The sequence below is a fragment of the Equus asinus genome, chromosome 13 (assembly GCF_041296235.1).
Source record: "Equus asinus isolate D_3611 breed Donkey chromosome 13, EquAss-T2T_v2, whole genome shotgun sequence".
Taxonomy (NCBI): domain Eukaryota; kingdom Metazoa; phylum Chordata; class Mammalia; order Perissodactyla; family Equidae; genus Equus; species Equus asinus.
This window is the reverse complement of record NC_091802.1, coordinates 17045004-17060354: the sequence shown is the minus strand read 5'-3', so window position 1 is coordinate 17060354 and position 15351 is coordinate 17045004. Positions and strand designations below refer to the sequence as shown.

General features: G+C 52.6%; 1 protein-coding gene across 8 annotated transcripts in view; it reads right to left on the bottom strand.

Moving 5' to 3' along the window:
- SLC43A2 (solute carrier family 43 member 2) overlaps positions 1–14946 on the bottom strand; it is a 42525-nt gene extending 27579 nt beyond the window's left edge. For 2 of the 8 annotated variants that reach the window (XM_014826948.3, XM_070482611.1), the window contains exons 1-5: positions 14519–14946; positions 13457–13654; positions 4962–5169; positions 3207–3262; positions 2346–2422 (exon numbers count right to left, since the gene is read on the bottom strand). In XM_014826948.3, the coding sequence (XP_014682434.1) occupies positions 2346–2422; positions 3207–3262; positions 4962–5169; positions 13457–13616 (501 nt within the window). In that variant the 5' untranslated portion in view covers positions 13617–13654; positions 14519–14946. Of the gene's footprint in view, positions 1–2345; positions 2423–3206; positions 3263–4961; positions 5170–13456; positions 13655–13812; positions 14168–14518 lie in introns of those variants that run through there. The other 6 variants (XM_014826944.3, XM_014826945.3, XM_014826947.3 and 3 more) reach the window with 5 other exon arrangements.
- Between the last annotated feature and the right edge of the window lie 405 nt (positions 14947–15351).

Here is a 15351-nt window from a genome sequence, read left to right as displayed (position 1 = left end):
TGTCCATTAGTAGGAAACTGGGTAAATGGATTATGGTACTTCTATATTATTGAATAACATGGAACTGTTTAAGAATGAGATGGATCTCTAGAGTTTAAAATAAGGTAGATTTCTAAGGACTGGTAGGAAAAGATGTAAAAGACACATTGTTAAGTGAAAAACGCAAATTGTAACTGTATTTCTTTAAAAAAGAATTAACATTGGTATATGCAGATTTTTAGAAATACTGAAGAGACGTATTCTAAACTGGCGAAGGTACACACAGGACTTTACAGTCTATACTTTATATTTCTAAAGTACTGACTTCTTAAAATAAAAACATTTTTGTTGCAGAATCATTAAAAAAAAAAAGAAAAGAAAAAGAATCCTTATGGGTTTACTAACCTTGTCTAAAGGTTTCTTGGATGAGTTCATTTTAAAGGTTTTCCTAAAAGGGATTTACAGTATGGTGGTTTTCACCCATTTGTCTTATGCTTTATTATAATAAAGCATCTTTTTGTATTTCAGAGCATAAATTTCTCAAGCTCAAGGACCATCTCTTTCTTTCATCCCAAAATCCATAACTGCCATTACACAGGCATAGAAAGACTAAAATACTGGAGGTGATGCCAAGTTTTTATTTTTCATTTTGACGAAAGAGTTGGTCATTTTAATGCCATCAAAGAGCAGACAGAACCATGACTCCTGTCTGTCTCACAAGTGACACAACTGAGAGGAATCTGTGTACTTTCGACAGTTTGAACTTCTTACAGTTTTGACATTTGTTTTCCTCTGGGAATTTGAGAGGGAGGGGGATATACCCATTTCTTAAAAAATGTACCTGGTTAAAAAAATAAAAATAAAAACGCACAAAAGACAAAGTAAATCTCTCTCACACCACCAGGGGCAGGGCAACCAGAGTCCCCAGATTTGTACATGTTGCCTACCCACCGAGCAAAGCACGCACAGCTCCACGCTGTACTTTCTCACCCAACACAGACTCCACTGAACTCCACCTCCAAGGACCTAGACCCAGACAGTTACTCCTTCCCACCAGGACGAAGGTAACAAGGTGAAGTATAGGAGGGGTGAACAGAAGAGACCCCAGGCCTGGCCTCGCCTCTGGCTCACGGCCTGCAGGCGAGGGGTCAAGGAGATGCCAGCACCTCTTCAAGCTCCTTACAAGACCAGCCAGCCCCAGGGCTCCCTCAGACTAAACAAGGGGCCTCAGACTAAACAAGGGCCCCTCAACAGCATGGCCCCTGATGCATTTGTGGAAAGGAAAACCAGAAACCAGAGTGCGCTGTGAACAGCGATGGTAGGTATTCTGTCATAGAAGCTTTTTCATGGGGAAACTGAGGCAGGCCAGACTTGCTTGTTGGACAGAAATCTCTCTGAAGAGCCCAATATTCTCACTTCTTTCCCAGCTCTGAAAGGCACCCCTGCCTAAGGGGCCAGCCTGCAGAGAGCTCCCCTCTTCCCTGGGGGAGACGTTTACGGCCTTCTTCGACTTTCTTTCTTTCTACCTGGACCTTCCCGCAGCCTCTCCCACCTCAACAGAAGCACATCCTGTGGTGCTCCTGGTGCTACCGACAAGGGGGTGCTCAGCCTCTCGAGAAAGCATCTCCCTCCCCAGAAGGGCTCTGTGTCCTGGCACTTAGAAAATCAAGAAGAGAGCAGCGTACGTGCTCCCCTGGGTTTCAAGTTCAGTTCTGGACAAAGGCAACAGTTAGCGGCCGTGGCGATTCCAACGGAGACTTGTTTTTAGGTTGCATGTTAGGCAGAGATGCCATGGAAAATAAGAGCAAAGAAAGTGGGAGGCAGCTTCTTCCTCCCTGCTCCTGTGCTCCCTGGACACAGAGCTGGAGAGCTGGCCTCCTCAGCACCCAGGTCAGCAGGCAGGGGCCGGGCCCACTCCGAGAACTGTGCTCTGCTGCCTTCAGGACCTCCCCAGCTTGGGAGGCTGCGATTGGCTTTGCTGCCACTTCACCACCAGCAACACACTAGTGCTTGAATGTCCAGACACATGTAGGCGGATGGAAGGCAAGGAAATGGAGGTCAATAAAAGCTGCTTCAAATTCACACATAGATTCCTGAACTAGAGAGCTCCTTAAAAAAAATCCATACTTTGGGGCTGGCCCCGGGGCTGAGTGGTTAAGTTCACGTGCTCTGCTTCAGTGGCCCAGGGTTTCGCCAGTTCGGATCCTGGGCGAGGACATGGCACCACTCATCAAGCCACGCTGAGGCGGCATCCCACATGCAACAACTAGAAGGACCCACAACTAAAAATACACAACTATGTACCGGGTGGCTTTGGGGAGAAAAAGGAAAAATAAAATCTTAAAAAAAAAAAAATCGATACTTACAGTTAATGAGGTGAAAGTCATGCACATCCCACCAAAGCCATTCAGAGCCAGGGAGATGAAGATGAGCACAGAGAGAGCTGGAAGGAAACATAAGCTCATAAGCAGCAACCACAGCTGAGCTTCAGGGAGGCCAGGGCCTGGCCCGGCGCCTGGCAAGGAAGCGAATGCAGGCTGAATGAACGACTAGCCCTCAGGGGTTGGTGCCGGACCCCTCAGAGCTGGAACAGCCTCCTCCTCACCGCCCTCCTCTGGCCTATTTTACAGAGCTTGGGCTCTTGCAAAAGGTGCATCCCCATCCTCCTTTCTCCACTAACCTTAGCAGCAAGCAAGCGGCCAAAGGAGATGCTTCACTAAAACCAGAAATACAGGTAACCCAAATCAGTAGGTGAGCTGGCTGAGATTTTGGTGAAACTCAAGTCCTATTTCGGTGTTTGTTCTGAGACTCCTTGTGAAGCAACAGCTCCGCCTCAATGGGGATGGGGACCAGGTGGCTCCTAAGCCATCTATAAAGTGTTGGCCGGGGCTGTCTTGAGGGGACGTAACTTCCGCACACACCCCTGCAGCTGGCCTGGTTCTTAGAACTCGTCTCTCAAGTTGGCATCAATGAGGTCACTGGGGACTGGCTTGGCTGGCGATGAGATGGGATTTTCGCATACCCTGGGAGCTTCTCTCAGATGTCTGTCTGGTGCAATTGCTGTCTTCCTCAGCCACCCATCTGAGATAAGGAACTGGGTAAAAGCCTAACTCGAGCAGTGAGCACCAGGCCTGGCACAGCTTTCTGAGCAGGCGGGCCTGCGAGCACCTCTAGGGAGCACTCTCTCCCCAGTCCCTGAAAAAGGGGTGGAGGAAAAGCATACTCACATTTTGGGTTACTTGCTCCATATGCAATCAGCAAGCAGGAGACAGCAAAGCAGGCACTAAAAACAAGCAGAAGTAGTACCTTACTTATTATTATTGCTGTTATTAATACTGCTGTTATTATTTGGGAATATTTACTATGTGGCAGATACTTTCATAAAATTTACATACACTATTTCAATTAATTTAACAATAACTCTAAGGAGTATAATTGACCCCATTTTACTGATAAGGAAAATAAAACAAAACAAAAACAAAGAACTAATTTCTCCAAGGTCTCCTAGCTAGTAAGTGGCTAAGCTGGAACTCAAGCCCGGAAGCCAGATGGAAACACCACACCACACGGCCCCCTCCCATCCCCAGGCTGGAGAGGGCCAAGGTGCTGAGGCGAGAGAAGGCACAATCCATTTCCTGTGCCCACTCAGCCAGGGGATGGACAGAACCCCACTGGGCATGGGGGAGACGAGTGGCAGCTTCAAATCCCCTCCACTTGGCTCTGCCCTGGGGAACCACAGCTTTTAAGCTCCAAAGAATGAATGAAACTGATCCCCCACCCATTCCCCTCAAAGTCACAGGTCTCACTCTTTGCAAACCACTGTCCTGCAAGACGATCATGCCCAATGGGACTGACCTGGGGAGGACACTGGCCTGAGAGGGCCAGCTGCTTGATGGACTGACCCTAAGTCTGGCAGACTGGAGCTTTATAGACTAGGGACATACACCCCAAGGGTTGCATAAAATGATACACTAAGGGGTCAGGGGTAGGGGAAATACTAGGACTTCTATTTTATAATTTTTAGCCCCAGTCACTTTAATTTATATTTTTTGTATATGTATCTTAAAGCATATAAAACATTAAGAATGGCATATGTATATATCATTGATAATTCCATGTGCTTATATTGGAAGTATGTGTTCAAAATTATTTTTTTCTGATGGAGGTGGAAGGTCAAAGACTGGGGGGGAAACCAATGTATTTAATGATAAGCAACTCCAGGCTCTCCCAGGCAGGCTTGGGGCCATGTGCCTTTTTGTTGTTGTTGTTGAAGAAGATTAATCCTGAGCTAACTACTGCCAATCCTCCTCTTTTGGCTGAGGAAGACTGGCCCTGAGCTAACATCCATGCCCATCTTCCTCTACTTTATACGTGGGACGCCTATCACAGCATGGCTTTTGCCAAGCAGTGCAATGTCCACACCTGGGATCCGAACCGGCGAACTCCGGGCCGCTGAGAAGCAGAACGTGCAAACTTAACCGCTGTGCCACAGGGCTGGCCCCTTTTTTAAATTTTTAAATTTTTTTTTTTAAAGATTGGCACCTGAGCTAACAACTATTGCCAGTCTTTTTTTCTTTTTTCCCTGCTTTATGTTCCCAACCCCCTCCTCGTATATAGTTGTATATCTTAGTTGCAGGTCCTTCTAGTTGTGGCATGTGGGATGCTGCCTCAACATGGCCTGATGAGCAGTGCCATGTCTGCACCCAGGATCCGAACTGGCGAAACCCTGGGCCGCCGCAGCGGAGCGCGCAAACTTAACCACTCAGCCACAGGGCCGGCCCCCATGTGCCTTTTTTTATGCAGTATTGGCACACTGCAAGCATCACAGTACCTACTGATTTGGTGGGAGATGGGGTAGGATCTCAAGTCTGGGCAGGCATTTAGGGAGCTCCACAGTGCACCTGATAGTAGGTACCAGGATTCCCTAGAGTGGGGAATACAGCCCAGGGGTCCATCTGCCTGCCCCCTATCCCCACACTGACCTGCCCAGCAGCCTGAGCTTCCTTGGGCCGTACTTGTCCATGACGATGCCCAGGGGCAGAGTGATGGCACTGAGCAGGAAGGAGCCCACAGTGAAGGCCAAGTTGAGCATCTCGTCCTGGGCCTTGCAGCTGAGCCAGCCATTCATCCAGCTCACCACCTCGTGCTCCAGCTCTGCTGTGCCCCCGACTGTGCCGTTGGTGACATTCTCTGTGTGTGTAGAGGGAGGGAACTCTGATCACAGGGTCATAGCAGAGATTCCCAAAGATCAGACAGGTAGGTGCACATTCAGAGTTGCCCCACTGGGAATGGTAGGCCTGGCTCTGGGCCCCTTGAGGACTCAGGCTACCCCAAAGCAGGCCTGGATGTCTATCTGACCCAAGCCAACTGGAGCAAAAATGCAGAGGTTCTTAACATTTTTCGGAGTTACAGACACTTTGGCAAACCCAATAAAGAAAGCTATGCTCCTGAGTCCCAAAAAATGCACAAAGTCTTACCCACAATTTCAGGGGCTTCACATATCCCTTAAAGCACATGAGCCCCAGGTTGGGATTCCCATTCTGGAGTAACCTGTACCCTGTACCCTAGAACAGTAGGCCTCAGAATCCAGCCTTGGCTGTGGGGCCCCAGCCTGGCCAGAGCCTTCTCAGCAGCTCTGTCCATAGAAACAGGCTACAGCCAGCACACAGGAGGCCAACCCTAGTCCACCTGGGAAGGATAAGGCGCTGGTCTCACTGCAATGCCCTGGTCCTCCTTGGCCAGTTTGGAGAAGAATGAGTGCCAAGCAGACTTCTCAAACACACCTCCTCCACATGCCACCTCCTCCCCTGACATTTTCATAGCATAACCACCACATACACTGTGTTGCAGAACCCCTTGGGAAAGGGGTTTCTTTTCTTAACAGTCCAAAGTTTTTTGCTTTCACTTGTTGAGATGCACCTTTCTTATTTTTCTTGCTGGGGTCATTATGTGGCTGTCACCTGTGGCCATGCCTGTGCTGCAATCCCAGCCCTTAACGGCCCCTCCAAAGTCCACCCGGCACCAAGACAACAGCAATGGGAAAAAGGGCTGCGGCAGCTGAGGGCGGGAGGGTGGGGGACAGGCTGCTGGGAATGAGGCTGAGGAACTCTCTCCTCTCTGGGACTGCTAGTTAAGAGATGCTGACTAATCCTGCAGATAGAGGAGCAGCCTCTGATTAGATGCGAGGTCACACCGGGAGAGTCAAGGAAATACCTCTCTTCAGATAACCGCGTGCCTCTGGACTGCAGCCCTCTGGCGCCAGGGCTGTAAAGCTGAGGTCTGCAGAGGCCTGCCGGGGCCTCTCAGGGCTGCCCCCAACGTCACAGAAAAGGATGCACTTCGGGTGAATCATGTCATATGCCAACTTCTGCCCAAGAAGCCCTGCTGGGGGCATGTTGACGGAGGGTGAGGTGTGGGAACTAGCCTCTGGGTTCCAATTTTGGTTCCTCCACTTCCTATTTATATAACCTTGGAAAAGTGACAATCTCACTCTATCTCAGTTTCTTTACTGGTAAAATGGGGATAATATAACAATAGTATCTACCTCCTAGAGTTTTGGGGAAGATAAGTAAGAAAAAGTAGATAACATTCTAGGACTCACACAGGCATAAAAAGTGCTTCATAAATAACAGCTGAGAGTTATTGTTTTTGCCATTATTATGATTACTAGTATTGGAGGCTCAGGATGGGGTGAGTGCTGCAACTGGCTGGCAGCAGAGCCAGATGTAGTAACTGGGAGCAGAGGTCCGTCACTGTGTGATGGTACGAATTCGTGTCTAGTCAGGGCTGGGAGCCCTGAAGGGCAGCATCTATGTTCTAGTCACCTGTGTCCCCAGCACCTCAACCAGATCCTGGCATATGTTTGTTGTTTACTGAATGAATAAAAACAATAGAATCAAATCACAATGGCCAAAAGGATCAAAAGAGAAGAAAGGAAATAGGACATACGGGACCAAGCTGAAGACAGAGAGGATTTAAGGAGATTATAGCAGCAATGTTAACCTCCTGAAGCCACAGAAGTGAAATCTAACAAATCAGATTCCCACCCCGACCTCTACCCTGGCGATTTCTCTCAGTCTTCCAAAAGAAGCCCCACCACCCAGGCAGCGAAAACGCAAGACAAACAGGGTCATCTGAGCCCATCAGGACCCAGCTCAGAATGTCACACAGACTGCCTGAGCCGGCAGGCCTGAACTGCTCATCCGCTGTGGGGCTGTTTCTGGAAAGGCAGAGTTGCTTCACAGGTTGGCACTGGTTTCAGGTGTCAGCTGTACCAGCAGCAACAGGAACTAGATGTGAAGTGGAAGGACAGGGTCTCTGCATAGCAACAGCCATTTCCAGGGTGGTGTGCAGATATGAGCCAACCAGCACGGGTGCGACAGAGAGGAGGGTTAGAGAGGGAGCCCAGGGGTCCAGGATCACTGGCCTCTGAGACCTGACTGTGGCCATATAGGGCCATTAGGGGACACAAAATAACTCAGGGCTTGGAGAGCTGCAGGGTCTGCTGCTATAAGCAGGGAGCCCTAGCTGGACAGAGTGGAGGGGCTGAGGCAGCACTACTACGAGTAGAGGCACCAGGGTCTCCTGCCCCCAGGTTCCCCAGAGAGGAACCACAGCTGGACCCCTAAATCCACGACTCTACTCTCCGAGAGAGAGAAGATAAAATCCCAAGGCAATGTACCCACGGCAGTCTCCCTGATTTGCTCTAAGTGGGGATGGGGGCAGAAACATCTTGAATTGTTTAGAGATCTGGTCACCCCTGAACTAGACAGGGGGGCTCACGAGAAGAGAGGTCAGAGTAGAGGGGAGGGTATCTTTCCCTCCTGTTTTTCATCCTAGAGCCACTACACACAGGAGCAGGGACCTTACACTTTGGGCCACCAGCCTTCTCTTCTTAAACAAATCCCTGCCAACAGGGCCCTGTGCCCTCCTGCCTCCAGGCAGTGATGTCCAGCAACAGACGAGCCAGGGGGCGAGGAGTCTCAGTGGCCTCTCCTGTCTGTCCATGGAACAACACAAGAGTGTCCCCAGCTCCCAGAGGGAACTAAACGTTCAGTGAGCCCAGCAGCTTTGTTGGCAGTAAACAGCCCACACGAATAATCACAGATCCAGCAGATGCCCAAACAGTCACACCCAGGCTGCTCCTCTCCCTCTGCTCCCACCTGGGCCAGTGTGAGCCAGAGACACACAAACAAACAAGCACCCAGGAAGTGCCAAGCTCCCAGGGTGCCCCTCTGCTCCCAGCCTGGAGCTAGCCCTCACTCCAGCCCAGCTTGCTCTGCACCTCCCCTGCACCTGTTTATTAAACAGACACCTCCGCAGGGGGCTGCCAGAGTGGCCCAGCCCAGTCCAGCCCAGGCAGGGAAGGTGAACCAAGAAGACAGGCAAGGAATTGGCGTGGCCAGAGTGTGCCGAGAACAGGCTGCTTCAGAGGAGACCCAGGGGCAGGGAAAACAAAACAATGCCTGCACTGTTTGGTACTACTCACAGAAGACTCACACACAAAACCTTTACAGAGAAAGCGGGGGAGAAAAGAGGGTGCTGTGACCCCACTCAGGCTCCCCTGACATGCCTAGGTCAAAGAGGGGCCCCCCACCCCATGGAAACAAAGGGAGTGGGGAGCCTCCAGAGTAACCGGTCCGGTGATAACTGGCTCGAGAGAGCCAGAGGGCCCTTGGCTGGAGGCCCCTCTAAATTCCTAAGCAGCCCCCTTCTCTGACCAGCTGCTTACTGAGCCCCCCTCCCCGGGTCCAGGCCCCTGGACCTCCCTGCTGATGGTCCCTGCCCCAGGATCTCCTGTCGCTCTCAAATCCTTAGTCTATCCGGCAACAGGAAGCAGCATCTCAGTCCAGCAGGGGGGATGTAAGGGAGAGGTCAGTCTCAGACACAGAGCAAACAAGCGGCAGGACACAGGCAGTCAGACAGCCATCCTGGGTAGGCCAGCACCGAGCCCCTGGCTGTGGTCACAGAGTGCCTGTGTGGCATGGCCACTGCGTTCAATGCTATTTGTCCCTGTGTCACGTAGCGCCCTCCCACCCCACCCCATATTCCACACAGGATACCAGGAGTTTCAGAGCAGGTAAGCCGCTGCCTGAGTCTCATAGATGGTACATGGGGAAGCTGGACTTGAATCCAGGCTGTCGGACCCTGAAGCTCCTACTTCTAAGCTTCAGGCTGTGCTGACGCTGCACCACCTGGGTTAGAGGCATGTCATAAAGAAAATGCTGAGAGACTGGAGATGTTACAAGGCTGTCACAGAGTCGGGGGCAACACCAGGTGGTCCTTACTGTCACCTAGTGAGAATGGGACTGCCCCTAAGACCTTCTCATGAGGTCCCTGAAAGCCAACTCAAGCTGGACAAGGCCTTAATGGAACACCAAGAAGCTAGATGGGGGCAGCGGATGTTGGGAAGGGAAATTAGGTCATGACGTGGGAAAGAGGAAGGCAGGGTTGGTGGGGAGGGCAGAGGGCGCCAGCTCCTCTCTGTGACACATCCTGAGGCTGTAGGCACCAACCTTTAGACTTTCTTACGTGTTGTTACAAAATTTTATTTCTCTTAACGCAAAATAAACTGAGGGGGAAAAGTAAAAAGTCATATAAAAAGCAATAAAAAGCAATAAAAGTCAAATGAAGCAAAAGTCAAAAAGCAATGAAAGTCAATAAAAAGCAATATCAAGTGAAAGGGTGGGTTTCAAAAGCTATCAATCACTGGCCTTCAGGTGTGGGAGGAGACCATACAAAAGGAGGGCCTCCAAGCATCTGGGAATGTCTCCTGTCCACATCTGCAGTCTCAGCCCAGCCTGGTGGGGACTAACCCTGGCCCTGCTTCCCTGGGTGATGGCAGCCCCTCTGCCCTCTCAGGGCCCCAGGGGTCAGCCTCCTGTTTTGTTTCAGTGAGGGGTACAGCTCCCCTGCCACCACAAACAGAGTGACTGCAGTGGTCAAGAGCACAGAACTGGGGGCTGCCTTAGTGTCCATGGCCGGACTGGACTGTGACTTCCTCAGGCAGAGGCCACACCTCCCATCTTCATAGCCCCCACCCCGCCTAACGCCCAGCATGTGGGAAGCTTTCAACAATTCCTAAGAATTTAATAGGTGAGTCTGATCATCGCCCTCTGCCTCCACTGCTTCTTCCTGCCTTTGGAACAAAACTCCGTCTCCCCAAGTGGCCTCCCAGGCCGTGCAGGCCTCGGCCCCTTTCCACCTCTCCAGTCATCTCCTGCCTTGCCAGTCCTTTCTCTCCTCCTCACCCTCAACACTTCTGCCTAAACATCAAAGAAGCCCTCCCACCCAAGATGAACCAGACCCCCACTGTCACTCTTGCTTCTGGCACCTGCCTCTCTGTTGGAGTCCCAACCACCACTTGGAATTATACAGGTCTGTGTGTGATGATTTGTTTGACGCTGGCAGACTGCAGACTCCCTGAGGGCCAAGACTGCTCTATACCCCCAGCACAGCACATCAATAAACGTTTACTGGGCCGGCTCCGTGGCCAAGTGGTTAAGTTCACACACTCCCCTTCAGTGGCCTAGGGTTTCGCCGGTTCGGATCCTGGGCGCGGAAACGGCACCGCTCATCACGCCATGCTGAGTCGGCGTCCCACATGCCACAACTGGAAGAACCCACAACTAAAAAAATATACAACTATGTACTGGGGGACTTTGGGGAGAAAAAGGAAAAATAAAATCTTTAAAATAAATAAAAAATAAACGTTTACTGAAGGCGTACGTTAGATGAAAGAGTAGATTAAACATCCACAGGTACCACCAGCCCCGTAAGCTGACCTGTCAAAGTGGGCCACCAAATGACAGAGAAAATGAAGAAAGAGGTCAGACATGGGTGGTTACAGCGGCCATCCAGAGGCCAAAAGGACACAGTATTGGGAAAACCCCGTTCTTCCCAGGCTGGGAATCCAGCCGGTCTTCTGTCTACACCAGGGGGACTGCAGAGGCAAAGCCCAAATGCCCTGGCCCTGTCAAAGTCCTGCCCGTCTGGAGGGCAGGGCAAAAAGAGCTGAGGGGCAAGAGAGACATGGGCTTTCTTTCCTTCTCCCACCTCACCAAGCTGGAACCCAACACCACGTCTGTGGCAGGATTCTGGCTGGAGTCCCAAGAAAGAGTTCTGAGAACCTTTCAACAGGTTCAGGCAAATTTACTTTAGGGAACAATCAAACCAAAGCATGAGACTGAAAAGCAACAAAAAGCTGACAAATTTGCATCTCAATCAGCCGTACGTAGACTGGTCAGCTTTTCACAAGTCTAATTCAATAAAGTCAATAAATGGCCCAACTGCTTCTCTGCAAGTCAGCCATCCACCAAGTTTGAAAATAGCAGGCCTAAGCAGAAGCCTTGACCCTAAATCCTCCACTCACTCCCAGTCAGACAAGGCCGGGGGATTCCTGGCCTGAAAAGCAACAGGTTACACGGACTCCAAGAAGCAAAGAACGGGGAGGCCAGACTGATAAGCTGCGTGGAACCAGCAGGCCTGCCTGGCGAGGATGCTGGGTCAGCAGGTTTCCTAGATAGTCAGAAAAACCAAAATTAGAGGTAAGAGCAAAGACACGGGATAAGAAGTTGATGTTCAACCCACACTCTTGACCCTTCACCTTCACTTTGGTTTATAGAAAGGACCGTCAAGCCTCTCAAAGGTTTAAACACCAACTCAGCACTGTGACGGCACAGTCTCTGGGACTCCGCCCACTCAGATGAAGGAAGCAGGCAAGGCTGAGGCAGGAGTGAAGTGACCAGGCGTGACGGTGCCAACATCATAAAATAAAATAAATCAGTGGACAAACGGGGGAAAAGCCTTAGAATCTGGCCTTTTGACACCACACTGGGGCCAAAAAAATATATAGATATAGATATATGACAGTCCTCCAGTCTGGATGAGATGCTAAAAGCTTCATCTGAGGATAATGACGTTTCTTTCCGTTTTTTAAACCCTCTGTGCAGCCTGAGAGAGCCCATCAGGGAGGCAAGCAGAAAGGGTCATGATCTAAAAGGGAGAGGGAGGGAGAGGAGGAGCCAAATCCTCTAACCTGTTCCTTCCAGAAAGTCATTAATCTCCTAACATCTCTTAGGCAAAGCAGAAAGCTTGTTCAAGGAACAAGGTCTGAACGACTCTCCCATCTCCCAAGATTTCTTGCTGATGTGAGGAAAGGTCTGCCAAGAACCCTTAAGCTATTAGGAAATATTTCTCAGTGGCTAAAGGCTAAAGGTTATAAATGATATACTTTCTGCCTTCTCCCAGGCGGCCTCTGCAACTCCTCCCTTTCTCCTGCCCTTAACCTCTCCAGCAAAGCTCTCCTAGAGACTGGAACACTCAGGAATCTCCTGAGATGACCAGAGAAGGGAAACAGGGACGGTTCTAAATGGGGTTACAGGCAGCACGAGCTGGTCCAAAGCTTTCTCTTCCCCCAAAGTTAGAACTCTAGGAAGAAAAATCATGCCAGTCGTGCGATTTGAGGGGTCAAACTTGGGCTAGCTCCATCTAAGGGGACCTGGGCAGGGGCTGGCTGACAAAGGCACCAGGGAGAGACATTACGGAGTCCAACTATTAGGAGCCACTGTTGGGCACAGGGAGAGGGCAGAGGGAAACGTTTCCTATCAAGGTTACCCAGGAAGCAGGGGTGGGTGGAGAGTAGAGGTTGTGAGCCACTTGGACCCCACTGTCAGGCTGCACCCACTGACCTGCGGCAATTAGGATCCTCAAATGCAGTGGGGGTGTGTGAAGGTAGGGGCGGGGGTTAGATTTCTTGTAGACAAGCATCCTCAGTTGGTATTCAGCAACACCAATGGTGCAGCAAAGGGACAGGACAGACCTAGTATCATTTCCCTAAATACCTGCTTTGCCTCTCTTCTCCTCCCTGCCATGGGAGGTAGAAGGCCACCGAGATGTTCTTACAGCCTGTGGGAGGAAATGTCCTTTGGAAAATCATAAAGCAGCAAAAATAGACAAGCAATTGTATCCAACAAGCCCTTAAGAGACCCCATAACGGCCTGACTAAAAAAAACAACTCGATTCTAGATGAACCTTGCATGGGGTGGAGGCCAAACCACTTCCTCTCTCTTGCTGCACCCCAGCCACCAAGTCAGGAGTTCCTCTTTCTCACAGTCAGGCAGCAACATGTTTACCGCGAGGCGAGTGATGTGCTAGGGACCGGGAGGAGAGGAGCCCAGCAATGTTCCCAGGTGGTGGAAAGAACATCCTGGACTCGGGGCTTCTAGATCTATCACAGTCCCCAGCTGGGTGGCCTTGGACAAATCAGAGGATCTGTTTGAGCCTCAGTTTCTTCATCCACAAAACCGGGACAAGGATATGCACCCAGCAGAGCCGGGTGACGATCAAACGGGCCTTCTGCTAACTGGGAGGTGCCGGGTCGTGAGGTGGCATTGCTGACTAGGTCTTCTCCGCCATCCCGCCCTCTCCCAAAGCCCCCACTCCAGGAACCACCCCGAGCCCGAGGTGCCCGTCTCACCTGGCTCAGTACACAGGTGGGAGTAAAAGCCTTCCGACTTGAGCATGATGAGCAGCGAGCCCCAGCCCAGGAGGACTGCCGAGAAGAGGAGGTTTTCCAACACGGCCGTGCAGGCCATCCACCAGCGCCGCCGATGGGCAGTGGCCAGGGTGGGCGCCATGGCGCGGCGCGGCGGCCCGGCTTCGGCTCTGCAGCCACCTGCGCACAGACCTCGGCGTCAGCGCCCGGCCCTGCCCAGCCAGTGCGGCCAAACCCGGCCGCTGCCGCAGCGCGCGGAGCTCGTCACCCCTCCGCGGCCGGGACTGTAGGCGCGCGCAGCGAAGGAAGCCCCAGCCCGGCCCCGGCCCCGGGCCAACCTCTCCGCGGCTGGCTCGTACGTCTGCCCTCGGCTACGGGAGAGCCGCCTCGGCCAGGCAGGGAGACTTCTCCCTCAGCTCACTGAGAGGTAAACTGAGGCACAGAAGCAGAAGGAGCTAACACATGCTCAGGGACGTGGAATTAGTCCTGGCTCCCAGCAGGACTGACATAGGTTGGAGGCTGACAGGGCAGGCGGCTTGAGGTCCGGATACCCAGGCATGGGCATACCTGAGGGCTGCCACTCTCGGAGACCCTGACAGGCACCCTCCCACCCGCTCTCGAGACCCTTTCCCGGAGCTGTTCCTTCAACCACAAGATCAGCGCACCGAGCTCCGGAACGACCCGCCCACGGCTCGCTCATTGGCCCAGCGGCACAGGAACTGCGGCGCCATTGGTCGCCGTCTAGGTCGCTAGGCGCTGCGGCCACGCGAACCCCGCATGGGAGAGGCGAAGCCGGTTCAAACCGGCGGCGCGAGCAGCTTGCGCGACCCCCATCCCAGGCCGTTTCCTCGGCAATTAGCCCGTTTCCATGGAAGTGGACCCCCTTCCCTCCATCCTCTACCTCCCTCCTCTCTTCCTCATCTCTTCCCTGGCGGCTCCTCGTCCATCCAGTCTCATATTCACACATCTCCCTACGTCCCTACTCGTGCGCCTTCTGCCCACCGCACCCTTGCCCACAGCCCGGACCCCCAGAACCCGGCTCACCTGGCTCCTACTGGTGTGTGTCGGGCCCGGCCGGCGCCTTTTCTGCCCCCTTTTATTCCAGCCCTTTTATTCCGACGCGAAGATGAAAACACTGCTGCGCACTGATTGGCTGAGTGGGGGCTGGAAACAGGCGTAGACCAATCAGCAGCCACCCGCCCGCCCGGCGGCGAGCCGAAGCCGGTTCCGGCCGGACTTGAGACAAACAAGGGAGCTGGGGGGGCCGGGGGCACCGCCAGGCAGTGGTTCTGCTCTGCCGCCTTAAACTGGAGTCGCGGCCGGGCGGGAACCCCCGGGTATATTGCTCCATCGCCTGTCCGGAGCCTCACCCCGAAGCCCTGCCCCTGGATTGGAACCCGGCTTGGCGTTTCGGCGCCCCCGGACTTCCCCAGTTGCATGCCTGTCCTCCTTGCGCACCCAGCTCGGCTTCCGCGCTCAGCTCTCCTACGGCCCGCTACATAGTCCCCAGCTTCCCCTCTGCTCTGAGCACCACGCCCCGATGTTCTGGCTCCGCGTAGGTCTTGCTGCTCCTGCCGCCTCCCCACTCAGTTCTGCCATCCTGGCAGCTTCGGGCTTTGTGTTCTGATTCCTCGCTCTCCTCCCCTCACTGTCCCCCATCCAGGCGGTGTCTGCACATCCTGGATCCCCGGACCTCTCTCCAGGCGTGGTGTGCCTCTTCCCTGCTCTCCTGATTCACTGATCCCTCTCCTGGGTGCCATCTGCCCGGTCCCTGGAAGGTGTTCCTCGGGGATACCCAGGTGGGAGTGTGGGGCTTCTCTGTCCCCTAGGACAGTGTCTCTTCTGGTGCTTCATCCAGACTCTTACGCCCTCTCCCC